Source organism: Scleropages formosus, chromosome 8, assembly GCF_900964775.1.
Source record: "Scleropages formosus chromosome 8, fSclFor1.1, whole genome shotgun sequence".
Taxonomy (NCBI): domain Eukaryota; kingdom Metazoa; phylum Chordata; class Actinopteri; order Osteoglossiformes; family Osteoglossidae; genus Scleropages; species Scleropages formosus.
This window is the reverse complement of record NC_041813.1, coordinates 28,796,023-28,815,850: the sequence shown is the minus strand read 5'-3', so window position 1 is coordinate 28,815,850 and position 19,828 is coordinate 28,796,023. Positions and strand designations below refer to the sequence as shown.

At 45.9% G+C, this 19,828-nt stretch overlaps 1 protein-coding gene across 1 annotated transcript in view; it reads left to right on the top strand.

Moving 5' to 3' along the window:
- Positions 1 to 19,828, top strand: part of crhr1 (corticotropin releasing hormone receptor 1) — a 76,736-nt gene that overhangs the window by 3,011 nt on the left and 53,897 nt on the right. The window contains exon 2 of the mRNA XM_018764647.2: positions 18,168 to 18,255. Within this exon, the coding sequence (XP_018620163.1) occupies positions 18,168 to 18,255 (88 nt within the window). The remainder of the gene's footprint in view (positions 1 to 18,167; positions 18,256 to 19,828) is intronic.

The following is a 19,828-nucleotide window of genomic DNA, read 5'->3' as shown; positions in this document are numbered from 1 at the left end:
CCAACACCTCCGCCCCCCAAATTCTGATTTCCACACCTGACTGAATGCGCTTCAGTTACATCCCTGCATATGATCTGTGGAAAAATGAATGACTTACAATGGCTCGTAAATGATCGGGGGTAAGATGTTAGTACGCATCACGTGGGTATCTGTTACCCTCCTGTTGCCCTCGTGAAGTGGAGTGCAAGTGAAATATACGTCTCCTGCAGTCGAATGCACGGTAAATACATATCAACACAATCTGGTAGTGAAATTACAGGAGCTGATGGCTAGGGGTTCAAACCTTGCCGCTCTTGTCACTGTTTCGGCTCCGGAAACCCGAGCGGAGGATAAAAGCAACATCACGTTGCTTTGGACATAGGAGCGTTTGAGGTTTGTGAACGGCGTCCGATCGTTTGGCCGCCTAAATCGGTCGGCCTGCTGCGCTAGAAACCAGGCTTTAACAATCGTTCTTGGTGTTTTACTCGGCCGAACTGGGAATTAGCGAGCGAGCAAAGAGTCACGCGCAGAACGAAACTGCGGCGCCGCGGAAAAAAAAAAAAAAAAAAAAACGCTCAACTCACTTTAAAGGACAGTATTTATTTTTGACGTTAATGCCCTGAGTTGTTCCGTCAGTGCCCCGAAGGGCTGATTTTATTTTTGCTTCGTTTATTTCTGGTTCACCGCCTCTCTAATGAAATTTAAAGCAGCAAGTCTGATCTTGTGAAACTGCCGTGTCTCCTCCTCTAGATACAGCGAGATTTAAATTGCAGTTCCCAGTCTGCCAGCAAAGTACATCTATCAAAACACTCCCATTTGCATTGCAGAAATTGTTCCGTAGAAAGAAATGTGAGTGAATGATTGTGTTTATATGGTAAAGATTGCAGTGCTGTTACTGTACTATGGATGGTAAACACATATTGTCAATTTTTTTTAGGTCACATAGAGAAGTGTGTGATTTTTTTGCAGTAGGAACAGAGGAATCAGGTCATTAATCTAGAGGCGGATTCAGATAATTTTATCATGGCATTATTTATGCTTAGCAGGTGTTTTGATTTACCCTAAGCCAGCATCTTTTTATCCAGAGCTTGCAGTTTTGCGCCATACCCGTTTCCGCAGCTTGACATTGTGCTGGAGTGTTTCAGGTACCTTTGTTGAGGACGGAACAGCAGGGCCATCCTGGGACTCCAGCCTGCTTTTATTCTGGGGTAAATGGCTTCTTTCCATTGCAGCGATGGAGTCGAGCCCAGTCATTCCATTACTGCAATCACCTGAATGGTAGAATAAATGGACATGGTATAAGAGTGCTGCTGATGAGAAGAGCGTAGAATACATCTGGTACCCCATTGTTATGTATTTATTTCGATGACGCTCTTCTCCCCGAGCTACTTCCAATGTGACGTTTGCACGGTAAGCTACTTACCAGTACTGACCCATTTATACAGCTGCGCACTTTCTACTGGAGCAATGCACTTGACGCCGATAAAAAATACTTTGTTCCGTTTCACATGTGGGAAAGGCCTTTGTGTTGGACGAGACTACGCTTTTCTTAAAGAATTACTGTCGGAGAAGCTCAAAAATATTGCGGTGCGCAGCGCCGTGGGTTTGGATGGGGGGGAAGAAGGGCGCAGAGGCAGCGTGCATCACGAATGATTTATTTGAGCACCGGCACCAGGGAAATAATGCTCTGGGTCTGAGGATCTCCGTTTCCTCCAAGACCTGCGCCTATTTTTTTTTTTCCCCACAGATCAGAATGGAGCACCAACCCACCCAAAGATGTCTATAACCAACCTTCTCACCCTTCCTAGTGCCCCTAGGCTCTTTTCCAAGATACTGGTAGACACAGTCACTGCATCATTTTCCCCAGAAGTGCCCCCAGTGGTTACACACCCACATTTCACGTTATTCCCCATAATGCAACCATTTATATTAGGCAGGTTTCCCTCCTAAAACAGTAACGTGGATCATTACAATATTTCTTCACCTTTTGGGAATTCACTTTTTTTACCATCTGTCGGGAGAGTGTTCAATAGGCCGTTATAAACAGTGCTTTGAAGATCTTTCGTTTGGATTCAAACAAACAAACAAACAAAATATTAACAATGAACAGATCAGCCTCGATCGGTCCGTCAGGTGTCCGACGGTGGGTCGAGAACTGTATCGACTGTTTCGATAGATATTGTTGCCAAGTACATTCTGCGCAGCGATTCTCCTTTCGCCCGTGTGGAAACAGCTGTGCTGAAACTCTTAAAAAAATAAATAAATAAAGCCACGCGGGAACACTTTCCGTTTGTGCCGACCTACGTTACGTTACGGCGGCTAGGGTGCACGTGACGAGTCCCCGCCGTGACCCTCAGCCGAACCACCGACGAACAGAACGTGTCACGGGACGTGAGCGAGCGAAGCTCCAACAGCGATGCTAGACTGGGAAAGAAGACCATTCTTATGCAAACTTGCGCCCCGCTTTCCTTCCGAGCTTCCGAACTCATTTTCTCGGTCACACTTCTCCCCGTCGTGGTCCTTTCCCTGCTCCGCATTGTCCCGCCCGATCTCCGCAAGCCGCTGGCAGGAGGCGGCCCACCGCTCAGTCCCGTTAATTCATCTTCCCACTCTCTGTTCCCGAGAGCCGGGGAGTCGGGGGGAGCGACGACGGGTCTCTCGTTCTCGTGTGCCGAGCAGCGTCACGTTCGGCGTGGCTCTCGGGTGTCCCCGCTGGAGCCGTTCCGTAGGCCAGCCGGGTCATTCCGCATCTGCACGTCGCAACGTATCCCTTTGGGTTACCCCCGGCTCTCAATCATTTTATTTTTATTTGAGGTCGACTCAGAGAGGCAGGCCACAGCTGGTTTACTGCCCTTCCCCAGGGATGCCCCTGCTCTATGACTCCCCACCCCCTCGCTGGTTTGCTACGTGGACTCGCTGTGTCAACGTGTTACCGAAGCCCCGACGGAGCGAGGTGCAGAGCATCGTGTCCGCAAGGCCCCTGCTGTGTGTATGTGAGGGGTGTCTCGTGCGAGGTTTGGGCTTCGGGCACCGATCTAATTGTGGGCTGGAAGACTCTGAGGTTTCAGAAGCATTTTAAGACCTTCAAGACCAGTTTATTCAGCCTTTTTCACCCTCACCCTTTCAGCAGTAAACCGTGAGACACACGTCATTTTTCGGAACGTAGTGCGAACAGCAAGAAGCGTTGTGCAGTTTGGACCGATACTACTGTCCCTCTGCGGCTGTCAGTCACGAAACCACAAACGCAGCTCAGAGGGACAAGGGAACTTCGCCGGAACCAGGTCTTAGCCTTAAGACGGAGCCGGAGGTCTTGACCCACCCGGACCCTCGTTTCTCCAAATGCCGCCAGCACGATTTCTGGAGCCGTGCGCGGGAATGACGTCATAATTACCGAGCTTGGTTCCAAGGGAAGAGAGACACGGTACACTTTACTGCTCTCGCATCACGCATCATCAAATGAGCGAGCGGCAGAGGGATACGCAAGCGCGGGGTGTAAAAATACCACCCTGTGCAGCGCTGGGCCCGTGTCGCTTCTATTCATCATAATTAAGGGCCTGCGTCGAGACACCCCCAACCTCAGCTGCCCGAGGGCATCCGCGCAAGCAGAGAGCATGACACAAATATGCCGGCAGGCAGGGAGCTGCAAAAAGCGCCCGTCTTTACACTTTTCACATTCGTATCCTTTCTCGCCTCTACGCCGCTTGGCGACAGTTCGGGGCTTTGGGGTCCTGACCCTATCCTTCACTTTTTCCGATGAATTCAAAAACCCCATATGTATAAAGTACAGCCTCCGAACTCCGATATAAAGCAGTCTTCTGATAGCAGTGGGCTGCGGTCCTAATGACTACGTACGTTTTACTGATGCCACATTATTAACTGCTGTTAAGTGCAGCTGCCTGTGTAAAATTAAGTACGTACGTCAAAATGGGGTACGTTTGTGTTTTGTTCGTGTTTTTATCGCTTCCGTTTCATGTTGCCACCCGTGTTTTCGCTGTGGAGAATTTAGGTTGCTTGGGCGTGGGCCGTGGGCAAGAGCGACAGTTCATTTTTTTAATCTGAGAAACATCGCTCATCCATGCAGACGATGCGTCACCGAACCTTGTAGGAGGAGCACCGGGGACGTCGGTGCAGATCCAGGCAGAGAAGTCTAGAGCCCAAATCCATGAGGGTGTGTGTGTGTGTGTGTGTGTGTGTGTGTGTGTGTGTGTGGGGTGGGGGGTTGGGGGGCGTACCCGAATCTGCCTCGTGAGAGCCAGAATAATGAAAGTTTAAAAAAAGAATATTTTCATTCGCGTCTGATTTACAGCCGAAGCACAAGGGCAGGGTGGTTCTTTGTCCAAATAATTACCGCGGTAAAACAATTAAGTGGTTCAATTTAATGAAAAACGCAGCACATTCTGCAGCTTTCAAGGACTCAAGCTCATCGCCCCTTGCCAGAAGCCAACAGCTGCATGTGAAATGTGAAGGATATTTATTATCGTTTATGATGCATCACAAGCGAAAATAAGCCGTGCAAAGTGGACAGATATAAGACGCACGCAGGCCAGGTCACCACTCTGCAAGTGAGGTATAGCAACAAACAAGTGTGGGAACAGCTACAAAACGGTAAACACAACCCCTGCTGGCTGTTCTGGCGGCTCCGGTCGTTAGGCTCCAGAAGCTTGTAAAGGGGGCAGTCGCCAGCTTGGGAGTGCGGGGTGGACGGCTGCGGGGGCTGGACAAAACGCTGGGCTGCCAGGGGAAAAGCTCAGCGCTCAGCCATCTCATCCATCTCCCACACAGAGCTCGGCCCACTCAATAGCTGCCACTACCTCTGTCTCCACCTTTTTAATCACTGAGAATATTCCCTTGGCACTTGTCGCCATGGCATCGTGACCCTTCCCCAAATGTCACTCGCTGCAGGTAAATGTTGTCGCTGGTTGCCATGGTCACCGGATCTGGCTTCAGTTGGTGGGTTTTCTTCTGCAGTCAAACTCAGAAGCTGATCAATATACCGGTATAATGACCGTCCCCTTTCGCCAAGCTCTGTGATACATAAAGGCTCTACCACCCCAACTACTTGCGTTTGAGCGACATGATCCATCCAGCTTGACCGCTACTGTCTGGAGCCATCGCACTTGTTCGGTCGCACCCAGCCGAAGTCATACCTGGAGTCGGGTATGTTTGGGGTCAGGGATGTCTTAGGGTAGACGCTCGCCTGAAATGCCAGCGGCTTTTCCTCGGGCTGGATGTGCCGGGGTCAGCCGCGCTCGCCCTACCAGCCTAGAGAGGCCTGTACGTCTCCGTGGGGATCGCGTCCGTCTATAAAGGACTAATTGAGCTAAAACACCTGGAAAATAACGCAGCCGGGTTCCGAGCAGATCTGTAACCGTAATCCTGCTGAACCGGCCAAATTACCTTCTACAAGCTTTCTCCAGCCTTCTTACTGTTAAGACTTGTTAAGCGTTGGGTCGTGAAAAAGGCACAGCGCTTGACGTGCAGAGCAATCTGACAGCAACCTCAAGTCATTCGTCTCCGTTCTTTGTCGGCACCTAAAATATTGAAACGTTCGGCTGCACGCTCGCAACGAGTCCGGCCGCATCATTTTCCTCGAGCCGAGCAAAGAAAGGAGAAAATCAAGTTCTGCGTCTCAGTGCTCCGCAGATCCAGCTCCTAAAACAAAAGGGAAGTCATGCTGTGCGTATCCCTTCCCGTTCCTTCATTCCTCTTCATTTCGGCAGAAGTTGTTTTCTCCTTCTTCCAGCTAATACAGTACGCATTTTACATGGCAGGGGAAAATTAGGATTTATTTTCTCTCCGTTAAGGTGCCTTATGAGTGATGAGCCAATAGCCTAAAACCTGGGTTTTCTGCTGTCGGGGGGGCAGTCCTCTCCCTACAGCGTTTCTATGGAGCCGTCACCGCCGCTACAGCCGGAAGGAGCCTAAATTAACAGCGGCCCTCCAGCGGTCGGAAATGTTTTCCAGCTCATGAGGTCTCCTCTTTCAGATCACGTCCATAACTGAATAATGAGGGGGTTTTAAAGAAATTGTATTTACCCAATTCTCTAAATGCCACAGCTCATTAGTCGCAGTGAGGTGACAGTAACCAGGGAGTGAGATGTCCAGCCCTCGCCTCACCTCCCCCACCGCCCACTCCATGCCGCGCTGCCTCCAGCTGGACTCACGTGTCCGATCTTCGTGGCGTTTGCCCTGAAAAAGACAGGGTGGGGACCTACAACAAAAAGCAGAATCTCTCTCATCCTTTGAGATCTGCAAACGGCACGTTCCCAGTCGCTGAGCCCCTCTCCCTTCCTTACGTTCCCGTCTTCTACGCATTAAAGCATTACAGATGTCTGCGTGATATGGAAAGGACCTCAGATTGAAAAATAAAAAAAATCTATACGGCTGTGTGGCCGAAGGTCACCTGCCACCGTATGATTTAAGTCTTGTTTCAGTCCCCAGGTGATCAAAACTCCATGTGCTTCAGAGGTATTTATAGATCTTGAGGGTCAGCGTTTAGGTGCGGCACTTAGCAGTAGCCATCGTACACCTGTCCACTACCCTCTTATAACCACCTTCAGCCTGTGGATACGTCATCATTTTAAATAAAGTCCTCCACGACCAACGGGGAACGGCACGTCAAGAGCTCTTTAGCTTCTTAATTGCATTTTAATATTTAAATGCTTGATTGTGGGTAATGACATGGTCACCGCAGAAGAGGCTGTATCCATTCCCTCAGCCTACAGAACTAAGCCATTACATGCTTGTGCAAACAGGAGTTTGAACTCAGTTTAAATTTGTAATATTCATGAAAGGTGGAGGAAGCCATTTTTGCCCAACTTTAACACTGCGTTCTTAAATTAAATGTGTTTTTAAACTCTACATTAAAAAATCATACATTTTGTATGCGGTATTTATGAGGTTTTAATAATAAGGTTGTATTTATAAGGGGTATTAATACTGTTTGGAAAGCCTGATATCTGGTAAAATACTTCCTGAACTTTGGTGCTTTGAATGGGTGACCGAATATGATGCATGCTATCTGAGATGAATGATATATACACAAGTAGAGGGTTTCCTCTTTGCTGTTGTTCTTGTTGATGCCATCGAGTCAAACCTGACCCATAGCGACCACCCGTGTGGTTTTCTCGGCAAGGGAGGAACAGAAGGGGAGGGTATCATCTTTAGAGTCTCGGAAAACTTGCTTTCACCTCCCTCTTCTGACCAGCTGGCTCCTTATTCTGCATGTCTAACAGTCCTCATCATTGCAAGCTGGCCATCACTTTTATTCTCACCTCTGCAATTCAGCAATTCAGTTCGAGAACCTTGTTCTACAATACTATAAGGAGGACCAATTTGGAGACTTGAGCCAACAACCTTTGCGCTACAGGTGCGCCACGCGTCGTCCTGTTGTTTTGGCTTTCCGCGTTGTGTTAGTGCACCCCCCCATATATATCCAGCTGCAGCTTGTTTGTCTTGCATTTGGCATAGATGGGCTGTGTTTTCCATATTAAACAGATAACCTCCAAAATTCTACCTGTAAATGCAAAGTGCCCATATCACGTCCATACCTTTACAGCAACGGGTGGAATACAAACGTGATATTTCAGCTCTTTTGATTTCATCCAAGCTATGGAAAGTGAACCCCGTGAGGCCATAGCACCTTGGATTCCCAATGAAAATGTATTTGTGGCCAAAAGCCCCGCTCTTGGCAGATTTAATATGGAAACATGCGGGTTTGCATAAACAAAGTCATTTCCCAGAGCTTAATTCCGGCTTATCCCGTGGACTGCCCCGCCACTCGGAGATTAGTCTCGAGTTTCTTTTCGCAAACAATTCTTCGAGATGCTTATCTCCTCACCCATGATGCTGTCCTCAGCAGCTCGGCCGTCACTGTCGTGAATTGCTCCCTGCTTGAGAATTGAGCGATATTGTATGAAGTATTGCAAAAGCTCTATGACACAATTATACTGTTTGCGAGTTGGGTCTGTGGGGGGGGAGTCAATCATGCAAGTGCATAAATCAGCTGTCATTGGCAACTTCCATAATTAAATTCTGCACAAAGTCCCTCAGTCCTGGAGCACAAAGGACGGCTACAGAAGCTCATTTTCCTCAGGATGGTAATCTCGGATTAACAAAGTGCCAAGAATCAGATCGCACACCATGCGGGGCTCTTACCAGCGATACCAAGTTTGGTAAGATATGCTATAGATATGTATTTCATTCTGAGAGGCACATCAAAAATATGTGGGTTGCTTGATGATAGAGTAACTGGAATGAGAGAGTAACTGGATGTGTATTAGTCTGCGAAAAACCTGTTAGTCACGACGGCTAAGTGACAAATGCTGAAACGCAAACCGAGATTTCGCGAAAGGAAAAGTTTAGCCTCATTATCGCTTGGGTTCAAGCCGCAAGTAGAGAATTGAAAACTTGAAAAGCGTTGCCTCCATATGCGCCGTAACGCAGATGTCACCAGCAATTAGCTCCAACATCTCCCATTGAAATGCAAGCAATTAAAAGTTATTTATGCCTTAATCGTCAAAGTTTATAAGCAATTATTAGTTAATGCCAGCTCAATTAAATGCGACGCACAAGTGTGGAAGACTGCAATAAAGCCACATTAGGGTCAGCTTTGATACTGCAGAATTCGTGTCGAAACTCGGCGTTCTCGAAGGATGCCTTCGTTTGTAGGTTTATTTTGTGGACGATCATCACGACTTGCGCCGACGGACGCGTCAACGGAGCGGAGGCGCATCAAGCGACAAGCGTAATTTCTCCGCAGTCCACAGAAAGGCTGGAGCCATCTCTGCGGCCGGACGCCCACGGCCAGTCAGCAGGTTCCGTGTTCAGCCGCTAATCAGGCATGGCGTGAGGTCCACGGGGGATATCATCACGACTCAGGGCCGCGAACACCGGCATATTCATTATCGCACAAAGTTTTGTTCTTCTTTTTGTTTTTACACTTGTAAGATGTTGTCTTCAGCCACAGTGAATCCAACATCTTACAAGTGCCTGTTCTGTCCTTCCTTTTTATCAGCCTTACTTATTATCCATCATTCATCCCTCCATTATCAATAAGCACCTGTCAGTCTGGGGTAGTGATGATCTGGAGCCTATCCTGGAGGCACAGGGCATGAGGTAGGATGCACCGACAAAGACACCCGCGCAGTTACACACTATGGGACATTTACAGTCACCAATTTACCTGAAACATGTCTTCTGACCGTGGGAGGAAACCAGAGCCCCCCGAAAGAGACATTCAAACGTGGGGAGAACATGCAAACTCCACACAGATTCAGCCCGATTCTAGCCAAAGTCCAAATGTACAGTCCAAGGGCTGTGAACCTGCAACGCTTCTGGGCCATGTGGTCACCCTTTTTACCTAAACTATGGTAATGACCTATATTCATAAGGTATCTCCAAACGCATCTCCTGCTTCACAACAATTAAATGTGTCTAGCACCCAGCATTTAGGAGTTGTAGCACATCCACGGGTCTGCGGTACAACTCTTGAATACATGATGGCAGATTAAATCTTACTTGGTTCACCTGCTTGTAAAGTCCATAATTTTATAGAATTGAAACAAGGAATTCCTCACAATGTGTTGGATAATTTTACCATTATTTTTACTATAGGATGCTTCATCTAATCATCTGGTTGGAGTTGCCTTTTGGGGGGCTACCGAGGCCCGGAAAGCTCAGAAAAGCTATACCCCTGGAAGATTCTGTTCCACGAGCAGATCTGATGGGGCCTGTCGAGACCGAGTCGGTGTCCCTAGAGTTGTCAGAGTACATCGTCCCCTTTGGGCAAGGGTGTGCAGTAAGATCAGCAGTGCAGTATTAGCTCTAGAGCAATAAATCGACTGCAGAGGCAGTTCTTTTTAAAAATGCAGGCTTAATTTAATGGAAAAACCAATTTTGCTGTGCTGCCCCCAGTCTTCTCCAAGGAGATTCAAATCACTGCCATTGAGTCCCACACATCCTTGCGTGTTCTCTGCCTCTTCGTTGTAATGGACGTCAGTTTCTACCACACCTGACAGAACCTCAGATGATGTACACACAATATAAAAGTATACTTAAATGGTATACTGGAAAGACCATAAAAATTATTAGAAAATACTTTTTTTTTTTATTCAAATTTGGATGTCTGTGCTGTTTATGAATATATTTGCAGATACTGCATATTAGTTGCCCAAAGCTCATTGGGAGATTAAGGGAAAGAAAAACTTTTTTAGATTCTTATAAAAAACAAGGATTTTTTTTGGATGCTATGAACCAGAATATGAGTTCGTGGCTTCCTGGGTGCAAGGTATACACATCCAGGAGCTGTGTTCTTTAATCATTAGATGATATAATATTTCATATCAAAACTAAGCCGTAATTTATTTACAGCCATCATAACTGAAACATAAAGGTATTCATATTCTCTAAAAAAAGGGTTTCCGAGGTTTCTAATATTGGGGAAGATGATGCATTTTCTCCCGAGGGTTGGGATATAACTGTGCTGCAGTGCAATTTGTGATTCTTCTTTGGAAGAGGACCAGGTCTGAGGTTTAAATCATGAGGGATGATGTTCTGTGGGAAGGCAGGACACTGGCACTCGGATGTACAAGGAGACGACCAAGGGGAACATAAATAACTGGTTGCTCTGGAGTTGCCAAGACCACAATATGACATGAATATTTTCTGCAGTATAGCGAAAGGTCTGCACAATAAATAAAAACATTTTAAATAACATTTTTTTTCTAAAGTACAGCCTGGCCTTTTTTACATGGTATCACCCTTACCGCAATCTCAGTTTTTAACTCATTGCACTCGTAATAATGCTGTAATTCAACTTCTCTAGATTGGCTCACCTTCTCTGTACTTAAATGATTGGAAGGCTATTGTATGAATATGACAGAACTATATATATTTTGCTCGTGGTTTGGTCCACGCAATGTGGAATGGAGACAGAAACAATTTTTATTCTGTCCAGGTGAGCATTAAACCGGCGAGGAAGTCATTCGATTTGTAATGTCGGACATAATGATGTTATGACTTTCCTTTCATTTCTGAGGCAAAGGAAGAATATTTTTCACTTCCATTTTGCTGTATTCATCAAAGCAAAGGTTCGATGCAATTACACTTAGTCGCAATGTGCATCGCCTTCTGTCTCTCTTCAACCAGAAATCATTCATGTATTACCTGTAAAGTTTATTCCCAGATAAATGATGTAAAAATGTGACTCCTGGGCATATATGCACATCTGGCTGTAGATAAGTGAGTTTGTTTGTGAAATATAACAAATTCATAGCCCATGTTGATCCCATGGTCTTGTTATGTCCTGCAGTTCTATCCATTTTTTTTCTATGCCGATGTAAGGCCATCTGTTCCTATTTATTGTCATCTCAAAGCCAGTTTTTAAATCGCTCCAAAAATACTATTTGTACTTCAACACTTACACCTCACGCGTGCTTTAGGCACACGCACATAGTGGCGATGGCACAGCGAACACGGTCCATGGAAATAAAAACATTCCCGAGCAAATTGACAGCTCGATGAGTCGACAGGGCATCAGGGTGTGTGGTTTCGTCGCATTCGCCGAGGAAACTTGGGCACCTTTCAGAATCTGACTATATTCATCGTGACATTTGGTCTAATTGAGGAATAATCTGGAAATCTTGCCCAGTTTTTTTTTTTTTTTTGGTGGTTTCCATCTTAGAGTTACAATAGTTATAGTGGATAAATTCAGATGCTGTGCACAGCTACGAACGATTTGTAGACCATTTGTACGAACCGTAGACACCAGATGTGCTACATTCTTTCAGATTCATTCCATCGCACATCTAAACCCAGGAAAACTAAATATATTCAAGGGATTCCCCAAAACCAATAATCATAACACCATAAACATAAGTTTACTTAACTGCACACAATATTTTTTTCTATATGCTCTACAAATGACAAAGCAGAGGAGAGGTAACGTACTCTCAAGTATGCATTGTTTTTGATGCACGTTTGAATATCCTTGTAGCGCATGTGGACAATTTCATTGTAATGCTGCAAAATAAGGACAACGTCAAATGGAATGAAAATATGACTTATCCAAGAGAATGATGAATTTCTATGTAGTTAGTGCAAGATCAGAAAACATTAACATTTACATATATTAAAACCAGATTGAAACTGCTATTCTGGTGTCTAAATACACAAATCCAGTTTGAGCCACTATGGTTCTCCTGGCAGTACAAATGGCTACGTCAAACAAGTGCATGGGAATTTTCCGGAAAATTTTATGTAGGATATATACAAGGCAACAGCAACGTGTTATAAAATTCCGAATGTTTACTTGAGTAATACTCTTTCAGGAGTATATGGTATATGCAGTTACTCATGTAATGTACAGTGGTTTATAGACTGGTGGAGCGTAACAAATTGACCGTACTCAAGAATCACGAACCAAATCTCTCCTTCCTCGAGACGTACGTCGCTTTGGAGAAAAGGATCCGCTGAATGAATAAATGTAGGAAAAAAAACAGAGGATACAGAGAAAAATAGAGAAGATAACTTTCGTTTACAAATTAAAACTTGGGCAAGGAAGGTGAGCCTAAAATAATTCGGTACGTCCCATTTTCCCATTAATGATCATCTGAGTAAAAATGTGTGTTCTATAGACAGACGTTACACTATGACTTGATACGCTTGTAATTGCTTCTGGAAAAATTATTTGGGAAACTCAGCAAAGTTCTCCCTAAAATAAACGACAAGCAAAGATAAAGCAGCACTGAAGTGGAGGCAGTCCTTTAAATTTGAGTACACATATAATGAGAGGCTGACAAACATGAGACCCTATAATAATAATCTTCTCGGTACGGTTATCTTAGTACTTCTTGCCGGACGAACTTGTGGAGATGTTTGTTTTTCTTCCGCCCAGCCATGAGCGCTGTTTATTATATGAAAAAACATCTTTCGACAAGTTTGTTTTCGTTTCCACCACCTCCCAGGCTGCAGCTACTTCCGCCGTTTTCGTCCTTCTTGGGGCGAAACTCGGTGCCGACGTCCTCCGCTCAAAGAAACAGCTTGTCCTCATCGCGTCTTGACAGACAGCCTACCCCCAAGACGCGGGTCAAATCTGCGCAGCCTTATGCGGTTTTGAGTTTCGGCAAATCACGCTGCGGCTGACGCTCCGCAGAAATATCGTTTATTTAGGTTATTGGGGACTTTGGCCCGAGACGCGCCGTTGCTGGTGTGGAGCCCAAACATCTGTTACTCCTGAACTCACATCTTCCCTGTGCAACTCTAGGCTTTTCTGTGAACTTTGATTAGTGGTTACAGCAAATTTGATCTTTAATAAATACCGACACCGTACGTGAAGTCGGATATCGGCATCCAGGTATGAAGTTATGGTCATTAGTGGAGCACTCAGAAATTCAACAAATTCCCCGCAAGTTTATCCAGTGGATAAACCTTCACACAACTAATGTAATGTAACATAAATGTGTGTGTATATATTTTATTACTGGGAAGCAATTGTTGATATTCTGACAAATTTTTATGCAGCTACTCATGTGATGAACATTGGTTCATAGGGTGGAAAGAAACAAAACTAACTGTACTTAAGAATCACATGTCTGCATCTAAGTGTCTCTTTGTGATAATGTAATGAACACATTGTATTTTCTACCAGATGTACGTCGCTTTGGAGAAAAGTGTCTGCTAAATGAATACATGTAAATATAAACGTACAATAGCTTTTGCATAACATTTGGGGCGATGTTGTTTAAAAACTTTTTTGTACTCAATTTCTGCATAAGCAAGAGCACCTTGGACTCTGGCTATAAAAATGTGGGTTTTTTTTTTTTATTAAAAGGAGGCATATTCTTTTGCTGAGGGTTGAAAATGTAGAAGCGGTTGTTTTTCCAGTCGACATCTCGTCATAATCGCAAAGAGCTCTAGCCAAGCCTCTGCTGATGCCTTTTCCTCAGCCCCACGCTCATGTACGAGCGCACGTCAGTGATGTGTCGCTGTCACGACACGGCACGCCCGCACCTCAACCAGCAGCACCTGACTCCAGTTGGCCATAAAAACCACCACTTGACCACGTTCCAGTTGCGGAATCTCTTACAGACAACCGTCCCTCCTGTGTCCACGGGCCATTCTCAGCTTCCTACCTGTCCTTTCTCTGTATACCCCGCTCCTTGTTCCCTCGCCCGCCTCCTTGTCCTTGTCCATTTCCCACGTTATCAACCTTCGCTTCATCGACCACGTCTCTGGATTCTCCCCTCGGACCCCGTTTGCACCTCGGATTGACCCGTGCCTATCCCCGACCGAGGGTATGGCCTCGTCCTGAATATCCCCGTAAACCACGATCGCGAAACTGGGTCCACACACCTGGGTCTCCGGTCTGCTCCGCGTGACACTCACATGTGCGGATATGAGTATGTGACGAGAGAATGATGACAAGGATGACACGTAGAGTTTAAACAGCTGTAGCTGGAAGCCAGTCTCATGTGGACGGACGCGATGCGTAAAGAGCAAATGGTACAGCATGGAATGAGGTCACAATTAACCTTGTTCACCTTGTGCGTGGAGCCAAACCATCAAATCTCTGACTCTTTGAAAACAGACCCACATAACAAATCGTCCCGTCTGAAACACAAATATTCCGTAAGCGTGAGAAACACATTCAAGGCCAGAACTTTTCTGTGTCTTATTTTCGGAGCCGGTGGGCTCATTTGTTTTTCCAGCCCCGACTTATAGAAACATCTGCATTCAAACTGCATATCGACCAGTAATCCACTGTACCATTAGTGCCGTCAAAGTGGAATTAAATATGGAAAATAATGGCTGTGCATAAATTAAAGACTTTCCCTTTTGGATTAGTCAATTTTTGTATCTGATCACCTTTTGTGAACATTAATGGGGTAATTCAGAATCACTGAGGGTGACAGGTGGGGTAATGCGGTAGAGCTCACACCCAAAGAACCCAGGTTTGGATCTCACGCCCTGCTGTTGTGCCCTTGGGTTGTATAGGCATACCCAGTTGTACAGGTAAACTGGATAAATTAATTCTACTAATTACTAATAAATTAAAATCTATTCATTTTAATCTAAATTGTTTTTGTGCATCCCAGAAAGTAAATTAACAAACATTCTCAGCTTTACTTGTTCTGAGAAACTATTTTTATGTTTATTATTACACCGTTTCACAACAAACAAACCAAAAGCCAGAAATTCTGGACACAAGCAGTAAAAGTATGCGGACGGTTTTTGAAGCCGGTGTTTAAGACTGCCATCAGAAACGATTTCTATATTAACAATGAAAAGACCGTGAAAACTCAATTATCCATCAAGTACCGATCAAGAAAAACTAAAGTATGAACCCAATGTATGTGCAAGTATTTGTCAGAATAGTCCATTTGCTAAGCACTTCAACACAAAAATAAAATGTACTTCTTACAGAAGTGTGGTTAGGGTAGTACATTATAATTCGGACAGACAAAATTAAAATATCAAAATGAAAATTATATTTTGGACATTATATGGTGCGGTGGCTAATGAGGACAAGCAGCTGACACCCCAGCGGTATTTTTTCCCCACTCCGAGTAAAATCGCTGCAGTAAATAATGTGGTGGATGGCAGATGAGAGCGTAACTAATGAATCTCCAAACGTAAGTCTATGCAAGTCATTAGGAAATGCTGATTGACGGGATAGATGCTGACGGCGCCATCTGGAAAATATTATTGCGAAACTCTGTTGTCGGGACGCCGTGCATTCCTTGCAGTCCGGTGGGTCGTCGTGTGTCAGAAAAGCTCTTGCCGATGCTGTGACAGGTTTCATGTGGTCTTGCTGCTTGACTCGCGCAGAAATGCATGATGGGAAAACCAATGTTTCGTGCTCCTGTTCATTTTCAACATCGAGCACAAAGTCATTGACCTTGTCAGCGGTGTCGCCGCTGAGCCAGAAGGACCACATGTTCGTAATTTCCATCGCAGTCATCAAAGTCAATTCTTAGGTGGTTTGGTGAATCAGTGGGAGGCATGGCTGCCTTTCAGCTCCTGGGAGATGCGGCTTTGAGTCTGGTTCCACTTGTGTGTGTGCTTTGTACATTTCGCCCATGTTCGCATGAATTGGTAGTGAAGTTCTGCACCAAAATCCAAAGAGCTGTTGTGCTGCTCAGTGGTCCTCCTCTCACCTCTTCCAAACTCACTTCGCCCATGATCTCGTAAGTTCTTGTAAGGTGTAGATGTTCATGCTCTAGAAGTTCAAGACCATGCCCGGATAAACCTTTACGCAGCTACTCCTGTAATGTAAGGCATTGCACCAGACCCCATCGTCGGGCCTTGCAGGTGGTGGGCCCACACGGCCCCCTACATCGCCTTTTCGGGCCGAGCCCAGCCGAGTTGCGTGGGCAGCTTGACCACCAGGAACACTACCCCCAGGACTGGCTCCAGGGGCAGGTCCCGGTGACCCTATTCCGGGGAGGTTGTCTTGTTCACGTTTGCCATAGGGGTTTTTCGGATCGTTTCAGTCTAGATCTTCATTCCGGACCTGGTCGCCGTGGGAGACCCTACCGGGAGCATACCGTTCCCGACGATATAGGTCTGGAGATCCCTAGATCACGCAAGCCCTTCCGCCACGACGAGGCCGAGATCCACGCGTCTGCATTCAAGCCTCTCTTTCTGCTAATGTAATGAACACAATGTATCTCTTTGGAGAAAAGCTTCTGCTAAATGAATACATGGAAATGTGGTGACTATGGATTTTTCTTCATGCCCTCCCTCCAATGTCCTGGGGAAGGCAGGTCTGTGTCAGGTGACTGTTTCCGGATCAATAGCACACTTGTAAGTGGATAGTGCTCAATTAGTTGAAAAAAAAGACTGTCTTCACTTATTTTTTTTTTTTTACTAACTATAGTTTTTACTTGCTATGTTCACAAAGGAACCTTTTGCTTGCATCCTGTTACTGAGGAAACACGAATTCCACCGAAAACCGCATTCGCTCAGGGTGTAGAAATACAAAGATGGCCTTCACTTGCCTGCCGGGTGGGGGGGGGGGGGGGGGGGGGCTGATGGTTCGAGGCAGATGATTTGTTAGCAGGCTCAGTCAGGAGGCAAGGAGGAGATTTATTTCGCCCCCTGCAGTGGCCTGCCTTGAGAAGAACATGACCTCTCGGGCAGTAAATAAGGAATTGGCTGAGTTTATTTTTCCTCCTTTCTACGATTGCTGTGTCCCCGTCAGCAACATTAGCCCGTTGCACTGATGGCTTGTTCACTGCGGTTGCTGGCACGTAGCCGGGAAAGGACCGCTTCAGGGACACGTCCCCTGCAGCGCAAAGCACTCACCATGGTACCGACAAGGTGCTGAGTCAGCAAAAGCTGAAAGAGGGGCGGTCATTGACGCGGAGCGACACCTTCCTTCACTGTCACTGCATTTAGAATGACCCATGTAGAAGAGCTCCGAAATTAAACTTGTTTTAGTCGTCTTTCACTGACGCCTTTGTCAAAGTCTGCCATCCAATGAAAGAACAAGCACACTTACATATATAGCAGATACTTTTCTCCAAAGCGACTTCCAGCGAACTGGATGAAGTGTTATCAGCCCACACACCTTATGCATCACATCCATACATCGGTGGAACACACACACTCTCTCTGTCACTCACACACTATGGGTGAACCTGAACAGCACGTCTTTTGAGTGTGGGAGGAAACCGGAGCACCCGGAGGAAACCCACACAGACACGGGGAGAACAGGGGAACTCCACACAGACTGAGCGGGGATGGAACCCACGTCCTCTCGCACCACCCAGGCGATGAGACAGCAGCGCTTCTCGAAGTGGCCCCCACTAATATCCCACCCTGTGCAGTTCTGCGTACCTCCTTCGGCACAGTGAATTGCTAACCGTATTTGCACAGCAAAAAACAGGCACTTTTCATTCCGAAACATAGCATTATAAAGGGTGTCGTTCAAATGACCCTTTAATCCAAAATGACTTAAATGTTATCGATGAACGCAGAAGGATATTTTTCCAGGTTAAAATTATGTACCTCGATCAAGGGTACTACAGTAAGGCACCTGTGGAGGCTGCAACTAAAAGCACTGGGGTTACAGTTCTGTGCCTTTAACAACTGCTCCATCTGCTGCTCAACCACATGGAAAAACAATTTAAAAAGCTTCTAAATGTCCATCTGTAATCTTATTATTTACATCCCTTTGTGTCTAGATACTGACCATCTGGATGACCGTTACACCTGGAGCTGCTGCAGACCTAACCTGCGAGGCGCTGCTCCTCCTGTCGGGAAACATCACAGGTAAGCCTGCTGTTTCGTCATACGCTGGGGGGAGCCGGTTACAGGTGAAACCGCGAAAAGTGAAGCTGCGGCGACACAGGCTGTGGGCTATGCTTACTCTGGGGGCAGCGATGACCGGTCATGCAGAGCTGAGCTCTTTTCCACCTTAAAGTAATTCCACACGACCAGGCGAGAATTGCGCTTATTAGTCAATCGAGGACCCCAATTGAGTTGTTGTAAAGACCGAATTGAGCGTCTTTCGTAATTTTTAACGCGCATATTATCCCATGTGGGTGTTAAAATGCGCGGGAGGTTAAACACGGCCTCCAGACTCGCGAAGCTTCTGGAGCAACCGCCGCACGTTCCTCGCTAGGCTCAAGACCTAACAACCTGGCGTGTGCGCTGCAAATTTTCTGAAGCATTAGGAAGTTAACAAAAAGCCTCAGCGCACTGATAAAAGCGGAAAAGAGGCTGTCGAATCCACTCTCCTCCTTTGCTCATATGCTTATTTCTTACATCTGCGTGCATTCATTTAGCAGATGCTTTTCTCCAAAGCGACGTACATCTCGTAGAAAATGTGTTCATTACGTTATCAGAAAGAGAGACATAGATGCAGACGTGTGATTCTTAAGAGCACTTTGTTTCTTTCCACCATATGAACCGATTTTCATCACGCTAGTAGCTGGATAAAAAAAATCAAAATATCCACGATTCCTGATCACCTTCCTGGTATTTTATAAACATTTGTCATATTACAGGAGCGGCTCTGTAAAGGATTTATCTGAGCATGATCGTGAACGTTTATACCTTACGTGAACTTAAGAGGTCATGGGCGAAGCGAGTCGGGAAAACACGAGTTTTAAGGCTCTTTTTTTAATGTGGACAGGGATTCAGCAGTTCTGAGTGAAAGGGGGAGGTCGTTCCACCACAACGGAGACCGAACCGAGAACCTTCGTGCTTTACCTCTCGTGCGTGGGACCACCAGCCGGGCACTTCTGGAAGAGCGTGGCAGTTTGAGTAGGATGATCAAGTCTTGTAGCTTTCTTAGTGGAACAATTGCAACACTGCACTGCAATACAATCCTACCTTGAATATATTTGAGTTAAATAGGAATGAAGGAGACCTCACCGGTCTGGGTTTGGTTTCTCCATGTGTCCTCTCCCACAATTCTTTACGGGAAGGAGAACGGCACGTGGCGTAGCTTTGTCTGCTGGATTACCGCCCCTCAGCGGAGCCCTGAAGATCTGGCAGGAGCTCCCGTTCACTGACTGCTGTTCTCCCGCGTTCATCCATCAGCACACTTTCCAAGAGAATCGCTCTACAGGACAGATTTGTATTCAAACAATGAATTGAATTTCCAGTTTCCGGACTAATCTGATGCGTAGGAGGAAAAGCCCGGCTAAAGAGAAATTAAAGATTTGTGGGTGCAAGCAAAGTACTATTCTACAGGATGATGACTCAGAGTATGATTGCGACCAGCAGCTGGCTGCTTCTTTCGCTATAAAGTAACATCAATTAGCAGCAGTAGACCGTAAAGAAGGGACACCCACGTCACCAAACTGGGACCTCATACATATATATACTGCGTGTGTAA